The following is a 22572-nucleotide window of genomic DNA, read 5'->3' on the forward strand; positions in this document are numbered from 1 at the left end:
GAAGAAAAGGATGGCCTGTACGAACAGCAGCTTGCATTTTAGCGTAATGTAAGGTCTACAAGTGCTGGAGGGATGTCAGATAGACATCACCCTTTTCTGCCACTGAAATGAGTTGCTCCACTTCCCACCTCCTGAGTCCTTTGCTTCTGCCCTCAGGACTTGTGGACCAGTCCAGCTTGCTGGCACCGATGGTCACTCAGCTCATTAATTCAACCTGTTAATTAATCCTGCCTGTAAGCACAAATGCTGGCATAGGGAAAAGACTGGGCCCAAGCAGAGCAACACTGGTGGGATCTAAACCCTGAACTCTGCTCTGGTGAGGCTGCTCCTTGAGTACTGTGTTCAGCTTCGGGCCCCTCGCGACAAGAAGGACATGGAGGCCCTGGAGTCCAGAGAAGGGCTGAGACTGGTGAAGGGCCTGGAACACAAGTCTTATGAGGAGCGGCTGAGGGAACTGGGGTTGTTCAGTCTGGAGAAGAGGAGGCTCAGGGGAGACCTTATTGCTCTCTACAACTACCTGAAAGGAAGGTGTGGGGAGCTGGGGGTCTGCCTCTTCTCGCAGGTAACTAGCGATAGGGCTAGAGGGAATGGCCTCAAGTTGCACCAGGGGAGGTTTATGTTGGAAATCAGGAAACATTTCTTCTCAGAGCAGTCAGGCATTGGAACAGGTTGCCCAGGGAAGTGGTGGCATCACCACCTCTTGGGGTGTTCAAGGAAAGGTTGGATGTGGTGCTTAGGGACATGGTTTAGTGGGTGACGGTGGTGGTAGGGTGATGGTTGGACTAGGCAATCTTGGAGGTCTTTTGCAAGCTTTATGATTCTGTAAGTCTGTGATTTAAAACTGATACTGAAACAGCAATTCCAGCCACTACAGAGTTTAGGGCAGTCAACCCACGGGCAGACTCCGCGCATCCTCCCTGTCCCCCACGCTCCCCTTGCGGCCGCCAAAACCCCCTCAGAGCCCCGGGCCCCTACCCTCAGCGCCTCTAGGACAGCGGGGCAGGCGGGCTGCGCACGCGCCTCCTTCGGCGGGCCACAACCTGCGTGGAGGCGGTGGGCGGGGCGGGAGAGGGCGGATCTATTGAGGGGGCGGGGCTAGGAGGAGCTCCGCCCAGTGTTGCGTCCCGCAACTTGACCGGGACGGCGGGGGCGGTTCTGCGCGGCTCGGCTCGGCTCGGCCTGGCCTGCGGGGAGAGGGGGACGGCCGTTGGCACGGAGCTCCCCTGCGGTGGGGACCGGGGGCTGACGAGGCTGCCGGGGTCCGAGGGGATGCGAGCTGCGGGCCGGCCCCGCCGCGGCGTGGCGCGGGGGGGGCTGGGCCGGGCCCCGCGGCGCTGAGGAGCTGGAGTCCCACCCGTCTCGCCGGCGCGGATCCGCCCGGGATGGATCATTTCTGTCAGCAGGTGCAGCAGAAGGACGTGGGCCGCAGGCTGCAGGTCGGGCAGGAGCTGCTAGAGTACCTGAGCGACCCCGCGGCGTCCCCGGACGTGGAGCAGGACCCGCAGCGGCTCGACAGAGTGATCGACGAGCTGGCGGCATGGGTCAACTCTAGCAACTTCAAGGTGCGGGGGCGGGGAGGGGCCCGGGGTGCGCTTTCGCCACGCACCGGCACACGTACAGACCGGCCTCTGGCCCAGGCTCCTGCCCTTCCTCCCCCAGAGACTCGGAAATTTTGCCTGGCTTTAGTTAATACTTCTCGTTTTCTATTCCTTTTATCGTTGTCTAAACGTTGCAGCGTATAACACCTTGGGGGACCCGCCCCCCAACTATTTTCTTAGCCTGAAATAACATAGCTAGTAATTTTTTTTTTTTTTTTTCTCTCCCACCACTCCCATTCCCTTCCCATGCCCTGCTCTCTGCACTTGGTCTAATGTTTCCAGGGATTGCCAGTATTTCCTGCAGGCCCTAAAGAGTGCTGTTTCACTGTGTTCGTATTTTTCTCCACTTAATGTCTGATTTGCTTCTTTGGGTTCCAGTTGTAAATTTCAAATTTTTCTATCGCCTTTAGGCGGCTTTTCCATAGACGAGAAGTTATACAGTATTTTTATAGCTACCCAATGATGACTCATGTTTGGCTTTTTTTTTTTTTCCCTGGTGTGCTCTTCGCTGACATACAGGGAAACAGTATTTACAGTGGATATGTGGGGGAGTAATATTTGTAAATTTTTCTGCTGTTGGTCAGCCGATAACGATAGACAATATAGCTTTATTACTAAGGGCAATCGCGTTCGTCTTAGCACTTTTTTTCTTTTTTATTTATTTTTTTTCTGCTGTATGTAACTGTCACTGGTCTGTGCTCCCGTCATCTGGTGGCGGTGTTGATCTGTAATGCTGAACTCAGGTCTGGCAGCTGGCGAGAGCCGCCCTTCCTGCTGCGCGGAGTCCCTGAGTTGCTGTCTTATCTCTTAAGATGGTTGTCCTTAGGACCTCTGGACTTAGTGCATTGAGGTTATGGTATTTTTTTCCCTATTTCTGTAGTCTCAGGAGGAAAGCATAGGAACACCTTGCAAAGGCAGTGTGTTCGTGAAATACTTATCTTTATTCCTTAGATTTGACAATGCCGTGTACTTGGCAGTGTTTGCACATAGCACTTCTAAATTTGAGGCTTGGAAATGATCAGGCTCAGCTGTATTTGCATGTATCTTGCTTTTTTTTTTTTTTTTTTTTTAAGCAAATTTGTTCCTAAAGGTCAGGTTAGTTAGAGGGAGTAATGTGCGTTGGATGAAAATGATTTACTTGCTTTTGAATTCTTAATCTGAGCATAGTTGTTGGCAGTTGATAAATGAGAAAGCTAGGCAAGTTATGTTAAAACACCCTTTAGTGTAAAGAGGAACTGGTTGGTTACTTATCTCAGTAGGACAACATAAAAGTTTTTTCCTGCACTTCTAAACTGATGAAAGTAGGAACTGAAAAGGAAATTTCAAGGTGTTGTGGTGGTCATTTCTTTTTATCTTTGTAAAGCAGGTAATTTTGCTCACTGTTGATGCAAGATGACAGTGATGTTAGCTGTTAGGACTGTACAAACAAAGGAGGAATGTACAGTAGGTCCAATAACCTCACATTTTGACTGAAGCTTGTGAAGGTTATTATAAAATCTTAAAATTAACAATTATAATAGTTGTTATAATAAGAATTATAAGTCTATAAATTTATATGAAGTATAATAATAATTATAATTATTATATTATTACAGTCTCCTTTTCTGCATGTCACCTGGTGGTGGCTCTTTATACATACAAAACTGCATTTCAAAGCATATTGTACATGCAGTATTAATGGCAACAGCATAAGGTCTTGGATGGTTTGTTTGCGATCAGTGTCCCTGGCTATGATGGTATTGGTCGGCACCTGATGTTTCCAAATGAAAATTAGGAATATTCTGGAGAATTGTGGTTGGCATTGTTATAAATGAAGATATAACTCAATCTGAATTTAGTAATATTTATAAAAGGCAAGTAAACAGTGCTGGGTGCACAGGGAGTCTACGCTCTACCAACACGCACGCACAACTGTCAAACATTCTAAATATATAGAACATTGCTTTTACATATTCATAAGAAACCCGAGTACGCCTATACATATGTACAATCAGAAAAGGTATCAATTGAAACATAAACATGGCAAAGTTTTCCGAATTCTGGCAAGTGTTTAACAAACAATCCTTTAAGTCTATTACTATTAATGTCCATGACTGGGGGAGCATAGTTAGAGATGGTAATCCTGGTTGAAGTGCTCCCATATCTTCCATGACTTCATTAATTTTTCTCAGATCATATAGCAGTCTCTATTTTCCATTCCTTTTCTTGATTACAAACACTGGAGAGTTCCAGGGCTAGTCGTGGGAACAATATGTCTCGCTTTAAGTTGTTAAGCAACTTGGCCTTCGGGCCTTATGTATCCTATTCCTTCCGGATCGAAGGGAAACAGATCTGGCTCCTTTTCAGGGCCTATAGGGCCTGGATCAAAAGGAACGTCCAGGTCACCAGGGGGTGTAACAGCAAAGGCCTGCGATGGCGGTAGTGGTGGGGGGGCTGATGGTGTAGCAGAAGGATCGGTGGACGAGCCTGCAGCTCCCTCACTATCTGGCAAACCACATGTTTCTGATTGTGGTCGCACACGGCTCTTTAAGGCCTCGGAGACTGCTCACCAGGTGCTGGGCAATCCCACCGCAACCTTGTTTTTAGTAGCAGAGTCCCACACCTTGACCTCAATTTGGTCCCATGTTTCAGGATCATAAACTGTCTGAATAAGCTGTAAGGTTACCAGGACAGTCTTCGTTTCTAAGGACGTATGATTCCCCATAATGCGCAACTGCTTACCTTCGGCCAGTGAGGGGCAGTTGTGTGCACAGGTCCCCTTCTCTCAGCTTGAGCTCCTTTCCACCTCCGGTGTGCCTATTTCCAGCGACTTTCTATACGAGCTTCTTAGAGCAGTTTGCAGAGTTTGGTCGAACCCATCTTCATTAGGCGATCAATGTCCCTGTTCTGTTAGCCTGTCCCTGTTCGTTTTCTTCAGGTCCCTGTTCAGGTGCCATTTGTGGCGTAACGACCACACGGACACCAGGGTTCTTTTAGGATCAGTAACTGCTACTACCTTATTGATGACAGAACTTTATCATATCATGTTGCATCCCATATTGAGCACAGGCTCCCTTCTTATACCATTCGCCCCACAGCAGTACTTTTCCACTAACTCTTCATTGGTCAAACAACTTTGCCCGGCAACCAGCAAACCCCCAGCAACCTCCATGCCTTAACGGCGGGAGAACAAGCAACCCGAGATGGTGAGGCGGTAAGGCGTCTCCTGAATCACCCTTCTTTGTTCCCTCAAAACTCTTTACATTCCTGATGGCCTCATCGTCAAGAGTCTGATGTCACCAGCCATGGGGCTTGTCGACCCCCATGGCCACGCTCCCACATTTCCCCCTTCTTTATTAACATCTTCTTGACACGAATTATTACTCCATATATCACAGCATCTAAAATTCCTATTTCATCTTAAACAAGCATGGATGTGGGAGTATTGCCACGGGGGTCGACAAGCCCCGTGGTTGGTAATAACATCGGATTCCTGACGATGAAGCCATGAGGAACATAAACAAGCTAGAAGGAACAAAGAAGAGTGATTCACGAGACCCTTGCTGTCTCAAACTGCTTGTTCTCCAACCGTTAAGACATGGAAGTGGCTCAGTGTTTGCTGTTGCCAGGCAAAGTCGTTAACCAATGAGTAGCTAGTGGGAAAGTACCGCTTGTAGAGCTAATGGTGTAAGAAGGAAGCCTGTCCTCAATAAAAGTTATTGAAGTTATTGATCCTTAAAGAAACCCTGGCGTCCGTGTGGTCATTATGCCACAAATGGCACCTGAACGGGGGCTTGAAGAAAAAATGAATGAACAGAGACAGGTTAATGGAGCAGGGGCTTGAAGAGAAAATGAACGAACAGGGAGGGACAGGCTAATGGAGCAGGGACAGGGACACTGATCGCCTCATGAGGATAGGTTTGGTCAAACTCAGTAAGCTGAAAGGAAGCACACCCGAGCTGAAAGGAAGCTCAGGCTGCTAAGAGAAGCAGACCCTGCACTGAAAGGAAGTGCACCCGAGCTGAAAGGAAGCTGAAGCTGAGAAAAGCAGACCCACGCACACAACTGCCTCTCACTGGCTGAAGGTAAGCAGTTGAGTGCTATTTTCACAAAACAAAAGTTTGGAAAACAGATCTCTGGAAAAAAAAAAATAGAATTGTATTGGCAGGGGGAAAGACATGGTGATCCAAAGGGTCTTTTCTATCTCTTAATTACCATGACTTCAGCTGGACATGCCCAAAAACTTCTGGAGAGGAACGTGTGTTAACACTTACATGGGGACATGGGTCCCTGGGGAGATGAATGCATAATTCTCCATAAAAATAATGCTCCAGCAAAGATCATCTAACTAGTCAGGAATGAAGAGTTATTGTACACAGAGCCAGGATTAGTCCAGTTGGGTATTTATTTTTTTTTGTTTTGTTTTTAAATTACCATCAGCAGTCTCCCAGTGTAATCGAGGTGATTGATATCAGCTAATTTTATCTTACTAATTACAAATGGACCTCACAAATTCGGATCAACTGTTTTTTTTAATTGTATCATTACTAGATAGAAGTTCATTTTAGAAAGAAATTGCAATATGTTTTGGATATTCTCTTCACTGAGTATGCTTGTCCCTCTGTCCCCCGCCCCAAAAAAATCAATGGCTGTAGTAATAATTAGGGCAGACTGAACTCCTATTGTTAATATTACTTAAAAATTGTTATAAATTACTCTTAGTCAGAGATAATTTGAATTAAGTCAATCAATTTATTGAGTAAGCGATCAGCAAGCAAAACAGCGCTGGGCGGCTGGGAGAACTCGTGCTCCTCCAAGCAGCGCACAACTTCCCCCTTTTGCTGTCCCTTTTTATCATCAAGCTCTTCCGGGATCCGTGGCTTTCTTCTTTGCGGCTGCGTCAATTGTTGCTAGGGGGTCGTCTCTGTCCCTCTGGTGGTTGCACGGATGAAGGCAGCCATCCTTCTCTCTCTTCCTTATTTGGTTATATTAGTCCTCAAGACAGGGGAGTACGTTATCGGTTCAGCAACCCACTATTTACACAATGTTCTCTTAGCCGTGGATCTGAGATATCCTGTCTCTAGGGGATGTCTCAGCATTCTAGCCACTGTTTGAACAACTCCCTTTGTTCCCTTAATGTAGCAAAATAATGAACAAACATTCTTATTGTCTGTCACAATCCCTCCTTTTTCTTTTAGTTACTTATTTTGTTCATTAGTTCTATGTATGCCTGGTGGCTAAGCATTAAAGTTTCCGCGTCCTCATCTGTATTTACAGGCTCATATTTAGCACGAATAAGCATCAAATGTGCTGACTCTAAACGGCTTTTTACAAGTGCGATTACCTTATTAAAAATACATGGTCCAAAGGTTAACCCTAGCACTAACATCAGTAGAGGTCCTGCTATTGTTGATAGTAAGGTTGTAAGCCAAGGTGAATAATTAAACCAAGATTCGTACCAATTCTGTCTGGCTTCATTTTCTCGTTTTCTTTTTTCTAGTCTTTCCCTAAGTTTTGCCATTGTATCTCTTACTACCCCAGTGTGGTCTGCATATACACAACACTCTTCTTTTAAGGCTGCACACAGTCCGCCTTGTTGTAAAAATACCAGATCTATCCCTCTGCGATTTTGTAAAACAACCTCCGATAATGACCTTACAGATTTTTCTAAGGCAGTAATGGATCATTCAATCCGAGTTAAATCCTCATCTACAGCCACACGTAGGGAGGTAAACTCCTGGCTTTGTCTAACCAAAGAGGTAACTCCAGTACCCACCCCGGTACCTCCTAAAATTATCAATGTAGCCAGGGTTACAGCCGTGATTGGTTCTCTCTTCTTTAAGTGGTAATCCATTACCGTGTGTTGTGTATATATATATTCCTCAGAATGGTACAGAATTCGTGGTACAATTATTACCTGTACACAGAAATTTTTAGATATATTAAAAAGCTGAAGTGATAAGCAAGGAGTAACACCCATCGACGAACAGACCCATCTAGTATTATTCGCTCGTATTAACCATTCCCCTTTGTCTAATTGTGTAACATTTTCTATAATACTACATAGATGGAGCTTCTTACTAGGGACTGTACCTACACACCTGCCATTCCCGGTTACCTGCGTTAATGTTATTCCTACGTCCCTTCCCCAATTGCATTGTGGGGGGTCAGCTTCGTTCGAACGGGTGATCTCCCCCAGATCTCCAATAGCATCATAATATGGGGGCCTTATGTCAAGGCATAACCAGCAAGGTCTGGGCACGTTTGGGTTTGTTTGGTTCAACAATTGATAACTAGCACTCATAATTTTCCATATGTTATTTCCGGTCATCCCTTCATTTCCCACCTCGTACTCCGAATCCGTAGATTTGCTAGCAGTCTCCAGTGGTTCAGGGTTATTAAGTGTTAATGTTCTAAAAGCTTGTGTAGGCTGTATCCCCAGAACATTTCCTGACAACTCCTGATTAGGTCCCGCCTGTTGGGGACTTTTAGTCTTTTCCTTTTTTATATAAAATATACCTCCCCTGTCAGCCCCAGTTTCATAAAATCTGATTCCCTAGTGTTGTCCTAAAACCCATCTTTGATTGTCTGGTTGAGTTACATTAATGTACAAAAAGCTACAATTTCCTGGGTTAGTCCTTCCTACTTGCAAAGGATGCCCACTCCTTCTACCTAGTTGCATAGTACGCCCATTATGGCATTTACATCCTAACGGCCCATATCCTACCCTTAGGTATTGATCTCCACCAGTTTCCCAATCTGTGGCAATAGTCTCACATCCCCAATAAGCACAATAGTATTGATTTGGGTAATTACAGTATGTTTTCCTGGGGTTACAGCGTGGGCATAAATAAAAACTCGATCGATTAAAACACATACTTGTCCAATCGTGGCCCCACTTCACCAGATCACATACATAGTGAGACTTTGAAGCTAGGGCCTCCAGTTGTGGTTATTTGTTGAATAACGTGGTGATCTTCCCATCTAATCAGGCTCCATTTAAAGGGTTCATGAGGGTGCGCAGACCCAGAGACAGTGTAGACTATTATACCCATTACTATGTATCGCAAAAAGTGGCCAGGGCCCATCTTTCGGAGTCCTTTACCTACCCGCATAATTCCCCACCGTTTCACTCTGCCTTGCTTGTCAGTTCGGTTGCAACGAACTACAAGATGCAGGTTCTTCTCGGCAGCAGTAGTGTTCTTCAGGGGATTTTCCCTGTAACCACAACCTTTCTCCGATCAAGGTCCCTATTCCCTCTTTTTACAATACATAGATAGTCAAATTATACTCATCGGGTTCGTTTCAACATGAGCTTTAAGTCATCAGTGCCTGCAACCGCTTTCCATTTGCTTTTCCGGATCGGTCCTTTCACATGACTGGCATGCGTCCACCCCCTCTCAGCCGTCCGGATAGCCGTGTCTGTAGTAAGTAAGTAAAACAACATAGGGGCCTTCCCATTGTGGCGTTAAGGACGTTTCCTTCCATGTTTTAATTAGAACCCTGTCCCCAGGTTGGATTCTATGAAGTGCTATATCTAACGGGGGATGATGTGCCACTAATCCTTTCGCCTGCAACTCCCCTCGTCGATTCATAAGCTGTATTAAATAAGGTTTCAATTGGATATCTTGTACTTGGGGATGATCGGATGGCATTTCTAAATCATAAGGCATACCATACAGCATTTCGAAAGGTGAGACTCCGACATCGGCTCGGGGCTGCGTCCATATATTCATCAAAGCAAGTGGCAAACATTTTACCCAAGAGGTTTTTGTCTCCATCACAAGCTTTGTTAGTTGTCTTTTAATTTCACCATTCATTCGTTCTACCTTCCCAGAGCTTTGAGGGTGCCACGGAGTATGATATTCCCAACTTGTTCCCAGAGCTTTCATAGTCTCTCAGGACACTTTCGACACAAAGTGAGGACCTCGGTCAGAATCAATTGTTTCTATAATCCCATACCTCGGGATAATATTTTCTAATAATATTTTCACCACGGTATGAGCTGTTGCCCTCGCTGTTGGGAAAGCTTCGACAAAGTGCGTGAGATGGTCTACAATTACCAATAAATATTTGTACCTTCCTACTTTTGGGAGTTCTGTGAAATCTAGTTGGATTCTGGCAAAAGGTCGGTGTGCCAATTCCCGACCTCCTAATACCCTTTTTCTCATATGCGGGGCGTTCAGTCTTCTACAGAGAAGGCAGTCATTTACAACTCGTTTCGCTACATTGTATATTCCAACACACATATATTTAGTAGCAAATTGATCTACTAATGCCTGAGTTCCCCAATGAGTGTTTTCATGAAACCTCCGTAGCACTCTTAAAGCTGCAGACTTAGGGAGCATCTCCCGTCCGTCGGGCAATACCCATTTACCCTCATCTGTCTCTTTTATACCCATTTGAGTCATCTTATCCTTTTCTGGCAGTGTAAAGCAGAACAATGTATATATAGGTCCGTGCAAGTAGCAGTGCGTATACTTCCCTTCCTCCTCTTCCCAGAACGGGCAGCTACATTGTATAGCAGTAAAACCAAAATCCTTCCAGCAATCATAACATGGAAATTCTTTTAAGTCTTTTTCACAGTCTGGGCAATCTTTCCTCATTTTTATAATTCTAATACTCATTAGTGCTGCCCTTTTCACCACCTGATCTGCCAGGTTATTACCCCTAACCTGAGGGGTGAGACCCTTTTGATGCCCTTTTATCTGTACTACGGCAATTTCTTTGGGCTCCCTAATGGCTTGTAGAACCTGGGTAACCAATTCCTGATGTATTAAGCCTTTTCCTTGTGAATTAATGAGCCCCTTCTCCTCCCAGATTTTACCAAATGTATGTACTACTCCATAAGCGTATTTTGAATCTGTGTATATTGTACCGCTTTTATTTTTCAATAATTTTAGGGCCCGCAATATGGCATATAGTTCACAAGCCTGAGCTGACCAACTCGGGCTCAAAAGTCCAGATTCCACTATCTCAAATGTTTTCCCATTTACTAACGCATACCCTGATTTTCGTTTCCCTTCGATTATTCGTGAGGAACCATGCACATATATTTGTTCACCATTGGGTAGTTCCACCTCCTCTAGATCAGGTCTCAATTTTGTTTGTTCTTCTATATTTCGGAGGCAATCATGCCCTAAGGACTCATTTGGTTCTCCATAAAGAAATTGAGCAGGGTTCTGTAAGGAGGTAGTTTCTAATGTTAATTTTGGAAAGGAAATCAAAATTCCTTCATACTTCAATAATCTGGCATCAGTGATCCATTTCTCTGCCTTTTGTTGCAATACCCCACGTATATTGTGTGGAGATATTACTTTGATTTCTCCCCCAAAGGTGATCTTCTGTGCCTCTTCCGCTAATAGGGCAGCAGCTACCACTACCTGCAAACAACTTGGCCAGCCCCGGCTAACTGGGTCCAGTAATTTAGACAAATAGGCCACAGGTTTTTTGCTCCCTGCTCATTCCTGGGCCAGCACTCCGTATGCTGTGCCGTCTGCACTGTTCACAAATAAAAAAAACGGCCTCTTTAAATCTGGCAAGTTTAACACCGGGGGTTGTGCTAGTTCCTCCTTTAACCTGTCCAGTCATTCCTCATCTTCTCTAGTCCATTTCAGCAACCCATCTCTGGTTAATTTTTCATATAGAAATTTTACCTTTCTACTATAATCCTCTATCCATTGTCTACAATAACCCATTAATCCCAGTAATTGCCATACCTGCCTCTTAGTTCGTGGGGACGTTAGAGCCAATATCCCACTGATTCTATCTGGGTCTAACTTCTTAGTTCCCTTACTTAATTGATGACCCAGATACTTTACCTCTTGTTCCACAAATTGTAATTTTGATCTTGAAACTTTTAATCCCTGTAAGCTAAGGAAATTTAACAACCGTATACTCGCTTGTCTAACAACAGTTTCATCCTTACCTGCTAATAGTAAATCATCTACGTATTGTACTAAGGTTACTCCTGGTACCCTGTCATAATCTTGCAGAATGCGTTCTAATGGTTGTCCAAATAAATTGGGGGATTTGGTAAACCCCTGGGGAAGTACTGTCCACCGCAATTGTTGTTTTCGGTGGGTATCCGGATCTTCCCATTCGAAAGCGAAATAGTCTCTGCTAGTTTCTTCTAAGGGACATGCCCAAAACGCATCCTTCAAATCTATCACACTATACCATCAATCATCTGGATGTAAATGACTTAACAGGGTATGGGGATTAGCTACCACCGGCAATCTAGTTACTGTTCTCTTATTAATTTCTCTTAAATCGTGAACCAATCGATATTTACCATCTTTTTTCTTCACTGGCAAAATTGGGGTATTAAAGGGAGACATACAGGGTTCTAACAACCCCTGCTGTAGCAATCTCTCGATCTCAGGTTTTAACCCTCGTCTACCTTCCTCAGACAGGGGGTATTGTTTTATTCGTGTCGGTACACCTGGGTCGGTTATAGTTACCTTGAAAGGTGTAATATTTAATCTCCCTACACTTTCTGGGGTATACCAAATTTCCGGATTTATATCTTGCTCATCCTCTACTCTCAGAGGGCACAATTTAACCTTTAATTCCTTATCTGCTACTTCCAGACTTATACCTAATTCTATTATCAAGTCCCTACCTAGTAAATTATAATCTGCCTCAGGTACTAAAAGTAAAGACCCTATTTCCAGTTTCGAATGTGATTCGATCAGCACCTCCTTTATAACGGGGACCCCAAACGGTTCCCCTTTTGCTTCAATTACCTGTACGTTCTCCTTCAATATTTTACAACCCCGAGGCAGAACTTGTACCGTAGATTTTTCAGTGCCTTTATCTATAAGAAATTCCACCTCCTCTCGCTGGGGACCTACTTTCAATTTTATCAAGGGCTCAGTCTTTTTCTGGGTCCCCAGCAAATAGAGTCCCTGACACCCCTAATCTTCCTTAAACATCCTTTCGTCTTCCATCCTCTGTCAGCATTCCCTTTTCATGTGACCTTTCTTATTACAATAAAAACAGGTCATATCCCTCGGTCTCCGGTCAGTCGGTCTGTCTTTTCCCCCCAGCCTCCGATGACTTCCTCCAGACCCCTTTTTATACTCACTTCTCTTCTGTCCTTCCCTGACCGCTGCCACCATCATTCGCACCTGCTTTCTCTCCTTCTCATCTTCCCTTCTAACAAACACCTTTTGCGCTTCTCTTAACAATTCATCCAAACCCCGATCCTGCCAATCTTCTATCTTCTCTAATTTCCTCCTAATATCCATCCAGGATTTCGCTACGAATTGAGTTTTCAGCAGAGCCTCTCCTACAGGAGTCCCCGGGTCCACCCCTGAATATAGCTGCAGGCTTTTACGCAGCCTCTCAAGCCATTCTGTCAGAGTTTCATCCTTTTTCTGTTGTTCGCTAAAAGCTTTGTTAATGTTTTGACCTCTTGGGACTGATTCCCTAATTCCTTGTATAATAATAGTTCTTAAATCTTGCATGTGACCGCGGTGTACGGGGTCCTGATTATTCCAATTAGGTCTCCGCAGTGGCCATTTAAGATCTGCAGCTGGACCTTGTTGGTGCTGTTGATCCCAGATTCGCATCCCCGTTCTCCTAATCATTCCCCTCTCTTCCGAAGTAAATAAAATCCCCAATATGGATTGCACCTCTTCCCAAGTATACACGTTGGGCCCCAGGAATTGATCTACTCGTTCTGCCACCCCAAGAGGGTCTTCCAATAAATTCCCCATTTCTTTTTTAAAATCGCAGACATCCCTGGAATTAATGGGGACCGCCACATATCCCATTTCAGGTTGCGGGCCTCCCATAGATATTTCTCTCAATGGATAAAGCCCCCCCACACTCTCAGATTTTTGTTTCCTCGTTCGGCTTCTAGTTACTGGTCCTTGGATAATTGGATCAGCCTCACTGTCCGATTCCCCTGAGGACTGTGAGCTAGAGGGCCCTGGAGGGGCTGTGGGCAAAATATAAGGAGGTGGTGATGTCGGGGCCTCCAATTACCGATTCTTTTTCTTATGTTTTTCCTCCCCTCCTTTTTCTTTTAAAGGATACAGATTAACTCGATTCCCTGAGCCAATCCAAAAGCTCGCATATTCGCTCTCCTCCTGACAAAATGGTTCCTTTGTGTTTACATAAACGTTTAAGGCTTGGCAAACCCAGTCTTCAAATGATCCAAATATGGGCCAATAAAGGTTGTCACCTCGAATTTGCTTACCTCCCCAGACTTCAACACAATAATGAATCATTTTTACTTTAATCTTTCCCCGCCTAGAAGGGGAATCACTCCAATTCTTAATCATTAACCCCAGCGGGCTTTCCAGGGGAATAGGGGGCAACCTAACACTAAGCATTCCCCCACCCATGGGATCAGAAGGCTTACTCTTCTTCTGTCCCATCTTCTGGAGCACCTTCACACACACACACAACCGCTTCCCCCTGGTGGTGGCCCAGTCCCTCGTGGGATGTGGGAACCGCACTACTGAGGGGTCCACACTCACTTCGTCCGCAATTGGACGTCTCACACAGGCGCACTCCGGGATCACCAACCCCAACCGAACGGATCACCGGCCTATACTTACCCACCCCGTGGGTCTTTGTTCGGCCTTCGTGCACAAAGATTACCTAGGGGTTTTGCCGGCTTTATTTGCTTGCTGCCCAAATTTAAGGTTCGTCGGTAAAGGTTTTGAATGGGAATAATCCCGGTGAAAGCCGCCGAAATTGGCGGGGTGCCCCCTTCGACAAGTCTTCCCAATCAAATTGCCTCTATCCGAGTCACGGCACCAAATTTGTTATAAATTACTCTTACTCAATAAATTGATTGACTTAATTCAAATTATCTCTGACTAAGAGTAATTTATAACAAAAATCAAGTAGCATGAAAATATTTATATGCTTTCTTCTCAAAAGCTTTTAGTTTAAAAAAGTTTTTGGAAAAATATTTCAATTTTTGCTTAATTCTCAAATAATAAACATTTTTTTTAAATATCAAAATTGTTACCAGATGTTTTTAGCAACATTATATTTAAGCTTTTTGTTTACAGTTCTCTATTTAACAAGCACAAAAATGTCATGACATTAAAAGCAAACTTCAAATCACATCCATTAAGCACTTCCTGAGAGGGAAAAGGGAATTGCTGACAATTTATTGTTTTATTTTCAATAATAATGTGAGAAACACTCTGTAGCCAATAACTTAGGCTCAGGCGAGGATCTCAGTGAAGTAGTAATTTATTTGCGATTGCAATGGCAGGCGTCCCACAAGCAGGAGCACACCTACTAGTCACACAGTACTGTTTATATACTTTATTTATTTCTCAATGACCAGGACCCTCCCCTGTTTCCCCATTGACTGGGTAATCCAGGTTCACAACCTATCCGATGCTTCACAGACAATGCATGGCCTTCAGTTGCTGGCCTGTTAAATTTCAAATTTCTTTTGACTTTTTTTTACTGTTTGAAGTGGTAATGTTTCTTAACTTATCTGACTTGACACCGTGATTTTCACCTAATTGCTCTAAGGAGTCTGGTTGTCTGCATTTTACAAGGTCGCCTGGTAAATTTTCTTATCACTGCAAGCATACCTCAATACCCCATTCCTTACCATTAAACAATGTAACTCTGCAAAAACAACATTTTTATTCCCACGATAAGAAAGTAGAACTGCTTTGTTTGAATAGTACGTTCTGCGTACCTGTCAGAGCAAACATTACCAAGTACTGAAGTGTTGATATTTGACCATTAGATACAGCCTTCCTATCTAAAGAGTTTATTATCAGCATAAACCTACGTGGTTAAACCAAAAACAGAGGATTAACATAAAAATCAGCATGTGAGGATACAGCCATGTCTAATTGTATGCAAACTATACTGCCGCCTTTTAGTACCTGAAGCAAAGACCTAGTAATAATATGAAGAACAGTTTAAAAGAAAGGCTGGGAGCCCTCCAGTTCTAAAAACAGGGAAAGGTTTTGCAGTTTAAAAGTCTTCCCCACCCCCAAAACTGGCCACCACCATCAAGGTGCCATTTAGCTGTAAAACTTGCAGAGACAGAGGACTGAAAAAATAGATGACTGAGTACATAAGCCTCTGGCTCTTGGTATAGTCTGTGTCAGTGTTGAAGATAAATATCTGAAAAAAAAAGTTTATGGTTTGGAATTTTAGACATTACAGAAATTTAGACAACATCTGCAGCCTTTCCCTCATCCACTAAGAGTGTGGGAATAAAAATGTTGTTTTTGCAGAGTTACATTGTTTAAAGGTAAGGAATGGGGTATTGAGGTATGCTTGCAGTGATAAGAAAATTTACCAGGCGACCTTGTAAAATGCAGACAACCAGACTCCTTAGAGCAATTAGGTGAAAATCACGGTGTCAAGTCAGATAAGTTAAGAAACATTACCACTTCAAACAGTAAAAAAAAGTCAAAAGAAATTTGAAATTTAACAGGCCGGCAACTGAAGGCCATGCATTGTCTGTGAAGCATCGGATAGGTTGTGAACCTGGATTACCCAGTCAATGGGGAAACAGGGGAGGGTCCTGGTCATTGAGAAATAAATAAAGTATATAAACAGTACTGTGTGACTAGTAGGTGTGCTCCTGCTTGTGGGACGCCTGCCATTGCAATCGCAAATAAATTACTACTTCACTGAGATCCTCGCCTGAGCCTAAGTTATTGGCTACAGAGTGTTTCTCACAAGAGTATCACCTTGTCATAGAAATTTTGTTCTACTTTCTCAAGCAGGACTGTGTGGTTAGTTTGGAATGACAGCTTGATGAATGCAAGATGGAAATAAACGTTTTTTTTCTGTGCCCATTTTAAAAACTCTCCTGGGTGAAAAATTGCAATTTGTACACTTTTTCTGAGATGCTTAGGAATGTAAGAGTTTTTCCTATCAGCATGACTTTCAGAGGGTCACTCCCCTACACAGAGATAGTGTGCACCTGTTTCCAAATATGTAACATAGCGTTACCCGTGTCCTCAATTAAAGTGCACACTGGATTAGAAGTGTTGTTCCACAGCAATCCTAGAAAGCCTACAAGTGTCTTAATTAAGGTCTACACTACTACTGTTTAAGAACTGCAAGAAACCTTGACTGTTTGGCAGTGTATTTCCAAAAAGAGTATTTTCTTCATCTCAGAAATCAATCATTTAAAAAACTAAATTGAAAAGAGACAAAAATAAAATAATAAACCACTACACACTGGCATCTGCCTAAACGTCTGTTGGAAACAAATTATGAGTTGGCACTTAGCGAAGTATAAACCCAGCAAGTGCTTTGGAAGCTGGGGTTTTAGGTGCTGTTTTTGTGTGTGTCACTGCATTCCTCCGCACCTGTCCTATACTGTACACATTTGGAATTTTTCTGTATTCTTTATCATTTCAAAGATAGGAACATAAACACCTCTGCTTTTCCTGAGATGACTGTCAGTATGTGTGTGTATGCATCACTGTAACTTCCTAGACTCCAGTGCTGTTTTCCCATGCCAGACACCACTGTGCGCCTTCCTGAACAGCAGGCATTTTTTCAATAGCAACTTAACTGCTACTAAGGGAGAGGAGAAGGTCAGTCTCTAAGACAGGATCCCAAAAGGACAGGAATTGAATGGTGCTGGCTAGCAGTGAGACACCATGCAAATCAAGAGTGCAGTGTGGTCTCCAGGGAAAGAGTTCATGAGCCTGAAGTATGAGATAAACCTGCAACTAAAGCATTCCTAGGCAACTGCGATAACAATGTGTCACATTCCTGAGGACTCAAAAGCTGCAAGAGTCCCTGCAAAGCAGTGCTCCGTTAGACAGCTGTGCACTCAAGGAAAATGAAAGATTCGTGCAAGTTTTGTTACTTCTTTCCATTTTCTGAAAACAAAACAGGCAAGTTAGGGATTTTGAGAGGGACTAACCTAACCCTGAAGTAAATGATAGCAGAAAGTAGCTGTAAGATTCTTTAACTGGTTAAAAACAAAATATGCAGCAAACACTCATGCTTTCAGTGTATTGAAAATAATGTAAATGTCAAAATAAGGAGGTGGCAAACAAGTTGTTTTGCTGTATATTACAAATAACTAATTGTCCGGATGTAGTGTTAACCACCAGCTGGGAAGATTAAACCCATCTCTTCAAATTGGGCTTCTTACCCTTTTCATTTAGGCATTGTACTGCTTTTTGTAGGTAAGTAGTCCCTTCACTGCTGCTCATAAATTGAGTACAAAACAGCCGAAGATACTCTTTTTTTTTTTTTTTTTAATTATTTGCTATTGTTCAGTGACTAGTCTGTGCAAACAAACAGATCATGAAATGGCTGCAGCAAGTATTTATTTGTTGTTAATTATTTATTCTGGCTCACTGGCCAAGTGCCATAGGCTGGAGGAGAGGAGGGGGAAGGAACAGGAGACCAAAACAAAACACCTTTACTAGTGTGATAGACAAAATTCTAGCAGTCATGTATGAAATACGGGTTGCAGCATGAGATTTAACAGGAGAAGCACAGCCCACAGTGCCCTTCTGGGAAGTGAGGAAAGGAAGATCAAGAGCATTCCAGAATTCATAATTACATTGCACTTCTGATTGCACTTCTGTGAATCAGATCAATCTTACTACCTCACCTTGTTTTCAATCAGTGCTGGAAGCAGCAAACCTCAAGCTTATTTCAGATCTGAAGCACTCAAGAACTCATTTGTTTCTTTGTTCCAGATATTCCTGCCAGTAGCAATGTAAATAACAGATCTCTCGTGTTGCTTTGTAAAAATTCTTTGATATCAAAGACTTTTCCATAGCAGAGTGTCACAGCACACCTCACAACACAACACTTCCACAGTGGGTGGAAGGCTTTCCTGCCAGTACCTGAAGCCAGAGATGATTAGGTGAATTGTAATAGTTAATCACCACTGAATTAAAAAATCAAAACAAACAAACAAAAAAAAACAAACAACACATCAGGAACAGAAAAAATTACGTGGAAAAAAAGCATCAGAATTACTCCATTCCAGATAGAAAAGCTGTATACCAAGAAAGTACCTGGAAAACCACCAGGACAACAGCTGATCCATCTGTATCAAGGCTCTCTCTCTCACATGCAACCCTGAGAACTAGGACAGCCATTAAGCAAAACTAAGGTGAACGCTGCCTTCTTACTTCTCAAAGGCATCCAGAATTCATACACTGAATGTGAAACACATCTACATGAAAAAGAAAAAAGCTACAAAAAAGCTTCTGTAAAAGAAGCTGCTCTGCAAGGGCGTAACACAACCGGACCACAAAATCAAAGCTTAAATACAGGTGGGAGTCTCCTATGCAATAGTTTCCATTTCTGGCACTGTTTCTTAATGTATCTTTTTGTCTGGCTACACCATTTGTGGGTATTGTACTGCTGTTTATGCAGGGCTTTATTTCCAACTCCAACTGCATGACAGATCTCTCAAAGACCTCACAGGACACTGTTTAGACCATCATTTTAAAAATTAAATGATGATTAACTTGTTAACAGTCATTGTCATTTTGCAAGGATTGAAAATTATCTTCAAGCACTCCAGCAGCTTCTAATTAAGAATATGCTAAGTGTCAACCTGATGATCAGATAAAGTGTTAAAAAGCTATTTAGCAAGTACAATTTGCCTGCATAATTGTCTCCTGAAGAAACACCCAAAGGTTGCCATTAATTCTACTTTGTTTTCAGAAGAGCATATAAAATAATCTGCCCTTTGTTTCACTGGTAATCCATATACTAACAGAGCTTTCTCCATTTCATCTGTCCCCAGTCCGAGAGTCTGAAGAAAGGCAGAGCCATAGAAATAAACATTAGTTGCAATGTCTCCCACTCACTCCCATGGACTAATTCCTTCCCTTCCTCCCATATGTCTGTTCACAAAGGCATGCTCACTGACAAAGCTGTCCACCCCACTGACAGGTAAGAGTACTAGATAGTTTGGGAACTTGAGACATTTTGCCTCCCCTTTCTTTTTTTTCCCTATTACTAGAGAACACAGGCCTTGTGAGTACCTGAGCTGTGCAAGGATAAGGTATTATCTAGAAGCCCTGGTCACCTTCCCTCTGTCCCATGCCAACTCCAAATTTCCTGGGCAGTCAGCTGCTTTTCCAATCAAATCCATAGAAAATTCTTCCACACACACTGGAGAAGACTATGAATTCTGGGTTTGGATTTGCAGCCTGAGTTTTCCCAAGCATTCAGAGTTGCTCAGACTTAATTTTCCAGTTCAGGCACACTAGCAGAGATTAATACATTTGGGAAAAACAAGAATAGCACATTAGAATAGCACATTAGAATAGTAATACAAAGCCTGCAAACAAACAAACACACACATTAGTATTCTGTGCATGCACCACTTACAGCTGAATGTATGTATTCATCACAAACCTATAATAGGCCTGACTCTTGGTTTCAACTTCCTCACACTCAAACAACTCCTACACAATTATTTCCTTGATGATTCTTTCCTTCCTAACCTCCCCAGCCACTGCCCTTCCTGGATGCATGCTAGTTACGTTACTGCTTAAAGGTGAAAAACAAAATCTGCCCCAGGAACTCACTCCAGTAAAGTCTGTCCTAACACAATTAATTTAAGAGAAGCAAAATGGCCAAGCAGGGCCAGTAGCCCCAGTATGGCACAGAAAGCTGTGTGCACCTCCATTCATTCAACTTGCAGTGATAGCACTGGAAGTCCTGCAAGTACAGAGCTAAATCACATTCAAGTAAGTTAAGGATACACACTTAGACCTGTGATTAACCTCCAGGCAAGCAACTAAGGATGTTGCCAAAGGCCTGCTATGGGGCTTGAGAACGAAAAGGGAAGTGAGCCATTCAGTCAGAAGCGATGCTTCCCTCCCATATAGCCCCAACACACAGCTAAAGATTTTCTCTATTTCTACGTTTTGTGAAACAATCTGACTAGGCATCTAGCTTGCCTAGGGGTAACCTACTGCTCCTGTAAAAAACACCTGCAAAGTAAAGCTGAATAACAAAGCACTGATTGTTTGTACCAACTGGAGACCTGCTCCCCTCAAGAATCATCAGCTCTCTGCAAAAATTTCAGTGTCAGAATTTCACGCTTTCCTTTTCAACTTACAAGATCAATGTCTTGCTGCTTTGTTTTAGTACTGTAAGAAAATAAGAAACCATTATATGGAATTGAATTAGTCTTCATTCAAAACATGTTTTGCAAAAGGTTTGATTTATTCAGTGCTAGCCAAAGACAGTGAACGTATTTATGAGGGTTGTATCTATTGTCTAAGTTTAATTAGCTAATTATTAGACTTCCCATTTCTGTTATTGCTGATCCTTAATACTTCTTGTAACATGATGTGTTTAGGAATGTTTTCCAAAGAAAGCAGAAGACATTTGTATTCATTCTAATTGTTCAGGAAATTAAAACTTGCCATTTTTTTCCAGCTTATTAGCTAAAAGACCTTGCTTCTCACTCCCAGAAATGACCTGTAACATCTTTCTCTCCCCTTAAATAACCAACCATTCATTTACTTCTTTTCAGTGTCTTACATCACTCAGCAACTTTTTCCACAGAATTTCCTCTCACTAGTTGCCCATTTGCCCATAAGAAAACATATCCTAATGGCTACACTAAATTTTGTTCTCCAGATATCAGCATAGCACATTATTGTTGATGGCTGAAGCCACTTTTGGAGGAAGAGAAGGTGCTGCTTCATGATGTAAAGGGGTATAGGACTGTGAATGTGCAATATACCACCATACTGCAGTCATAAACAGTAGAGAGAACTGTGTATGTGGGCCCTCTTACTTCAGAATTTCTTTTTCACTTTTATTCCATATTGTGGAAAACATCTATAGGAAGCCAAGCATTACACATCTTATTTTGAAAGCCCCTCTGCTTTTTGAAGTACTTGAGATTGGACCCATCTATATGCAATTTGATTGTGCTATCACAAGAGGAATGATTTAAAAACAAAATTGGACCCCTTCTTTTGCCATTGGATAAACACACCCATGAAATGTACAAAGAATTATGGGTGAAAAGCATTTACTAATGTATGCCTTGCTTTTATAGCTGCTTCAGCAAAACATGGAGTAGTTACAAAAATAAGTGGCATGAAACAGCTATCAAATTTTTTGATGAAAAAAGGGATGTTTAAAATAACAGTAATTCTCCTGAAGGACTTAACATGATTATTCATATAGTACCAAGACACAGAATATTCACTCTTACCCATAAATCACACATCACAGAGAACAGCAGTAGGACTTCATGTTTTCCTTTCCTACCACTTCAGACCCTCTGATACCACTACCTTGGTGAAATGAACACTTACAGGAAGAGAACTGCTCTACTCCCAAACCCATTCAATCCCTATCATCTTTTAGAACATGGCAATAGCTTGTTACAGTGGCATTTGCAATGTGAACAGTCATCTGCAAGGATGAAATCATCAATATATTTCAAGATATACCCTGGGTTTATTGCAAAGTTTCAAAATTCTATTGACCGTCTTCTTTCTTTTTCTTCCACTTTTTGTTTTTAATGTCTTTTGGCTTAGAAAAACATACTAGAAACCTTACAATATGCAGCTGGTCAAAACTATATTTAAGACACTGAATATTCTCTAATTAACGCTGTGGTAATGCTCATCTAGCTAAAGAATAACCCCAGTTCTCAGATTAAAAAATGAAACTACATCAATATATCTTTTCTCCTTTCTCCACTCCAATACTGTTTTCTCATGGCAGGAAAGCAAATGAACAAAATACTGTAAAGTAGACACCCTTGCAAAAATCTCACGTATCTTCATCTTGAATCTCCCTGCTGCTCCTTAGCAGATTGTTTCTTGGTAGTCTGGGGAAGGCAAAGAGATTTTTATTTTTTAAACTATTTTATGCCTGCATGATTCTCCCCACTCCTAAAAGCCATTAACCATCTTCTCTGTATTGATGTCCTCTTGCATGGCATAAATCAGTTATCACTTTTTTTTGTTTGTTTACAGCTGAAAGGAACCAGGGGCTTTCAGTCAGACAGCTACAGCAT

At 42.6% G+C, this 22572-nt stretch overlaps 1 protein-coding gene across 1 annotated transcript in view; it reads left to right on the plus strand.

Moving 5' to 3' along the window:
* Positions 1-1105: 1105 nt before the first annotated feature.
* The window catches only part of LOC118254735 (CLIP-associating protein 1-like), a 30622-nt gene continuing 9155 nt past the window's right edge, over positions 1106-22572 (plus strand). The window contains exons 1-2 of the mRNA XM_035560257.2: positions 1106-1562; positions 19321-19469. Coding sequence (XP_035416150.1) covers positions 1383-1562; positions 19321-19469 — 329 coding nt within the window. The 5' untranslated portion in view covers positions 1106-1382. The remainder of the gene's footprint in view (positions 1563-19320; positions 19470-22572) is intronic.

Source organism: Cygnus atratus, chromosome 2 (assembly GCF_013377495.2).
Source record: "Cygnus atratus isolate AKBS03 ecotype Queensland, Australia chromosome 2, CAtr_DNAZoo_HiC_assembly, whole genome shotgun sequence".
Classification (NCBI taxonomy): domain Eukaryota; kingdom Metazoa; phylum Chordata; class Aves; order Anseriformes; family Anatidae; genus Cygnus; species Cygnus atratus.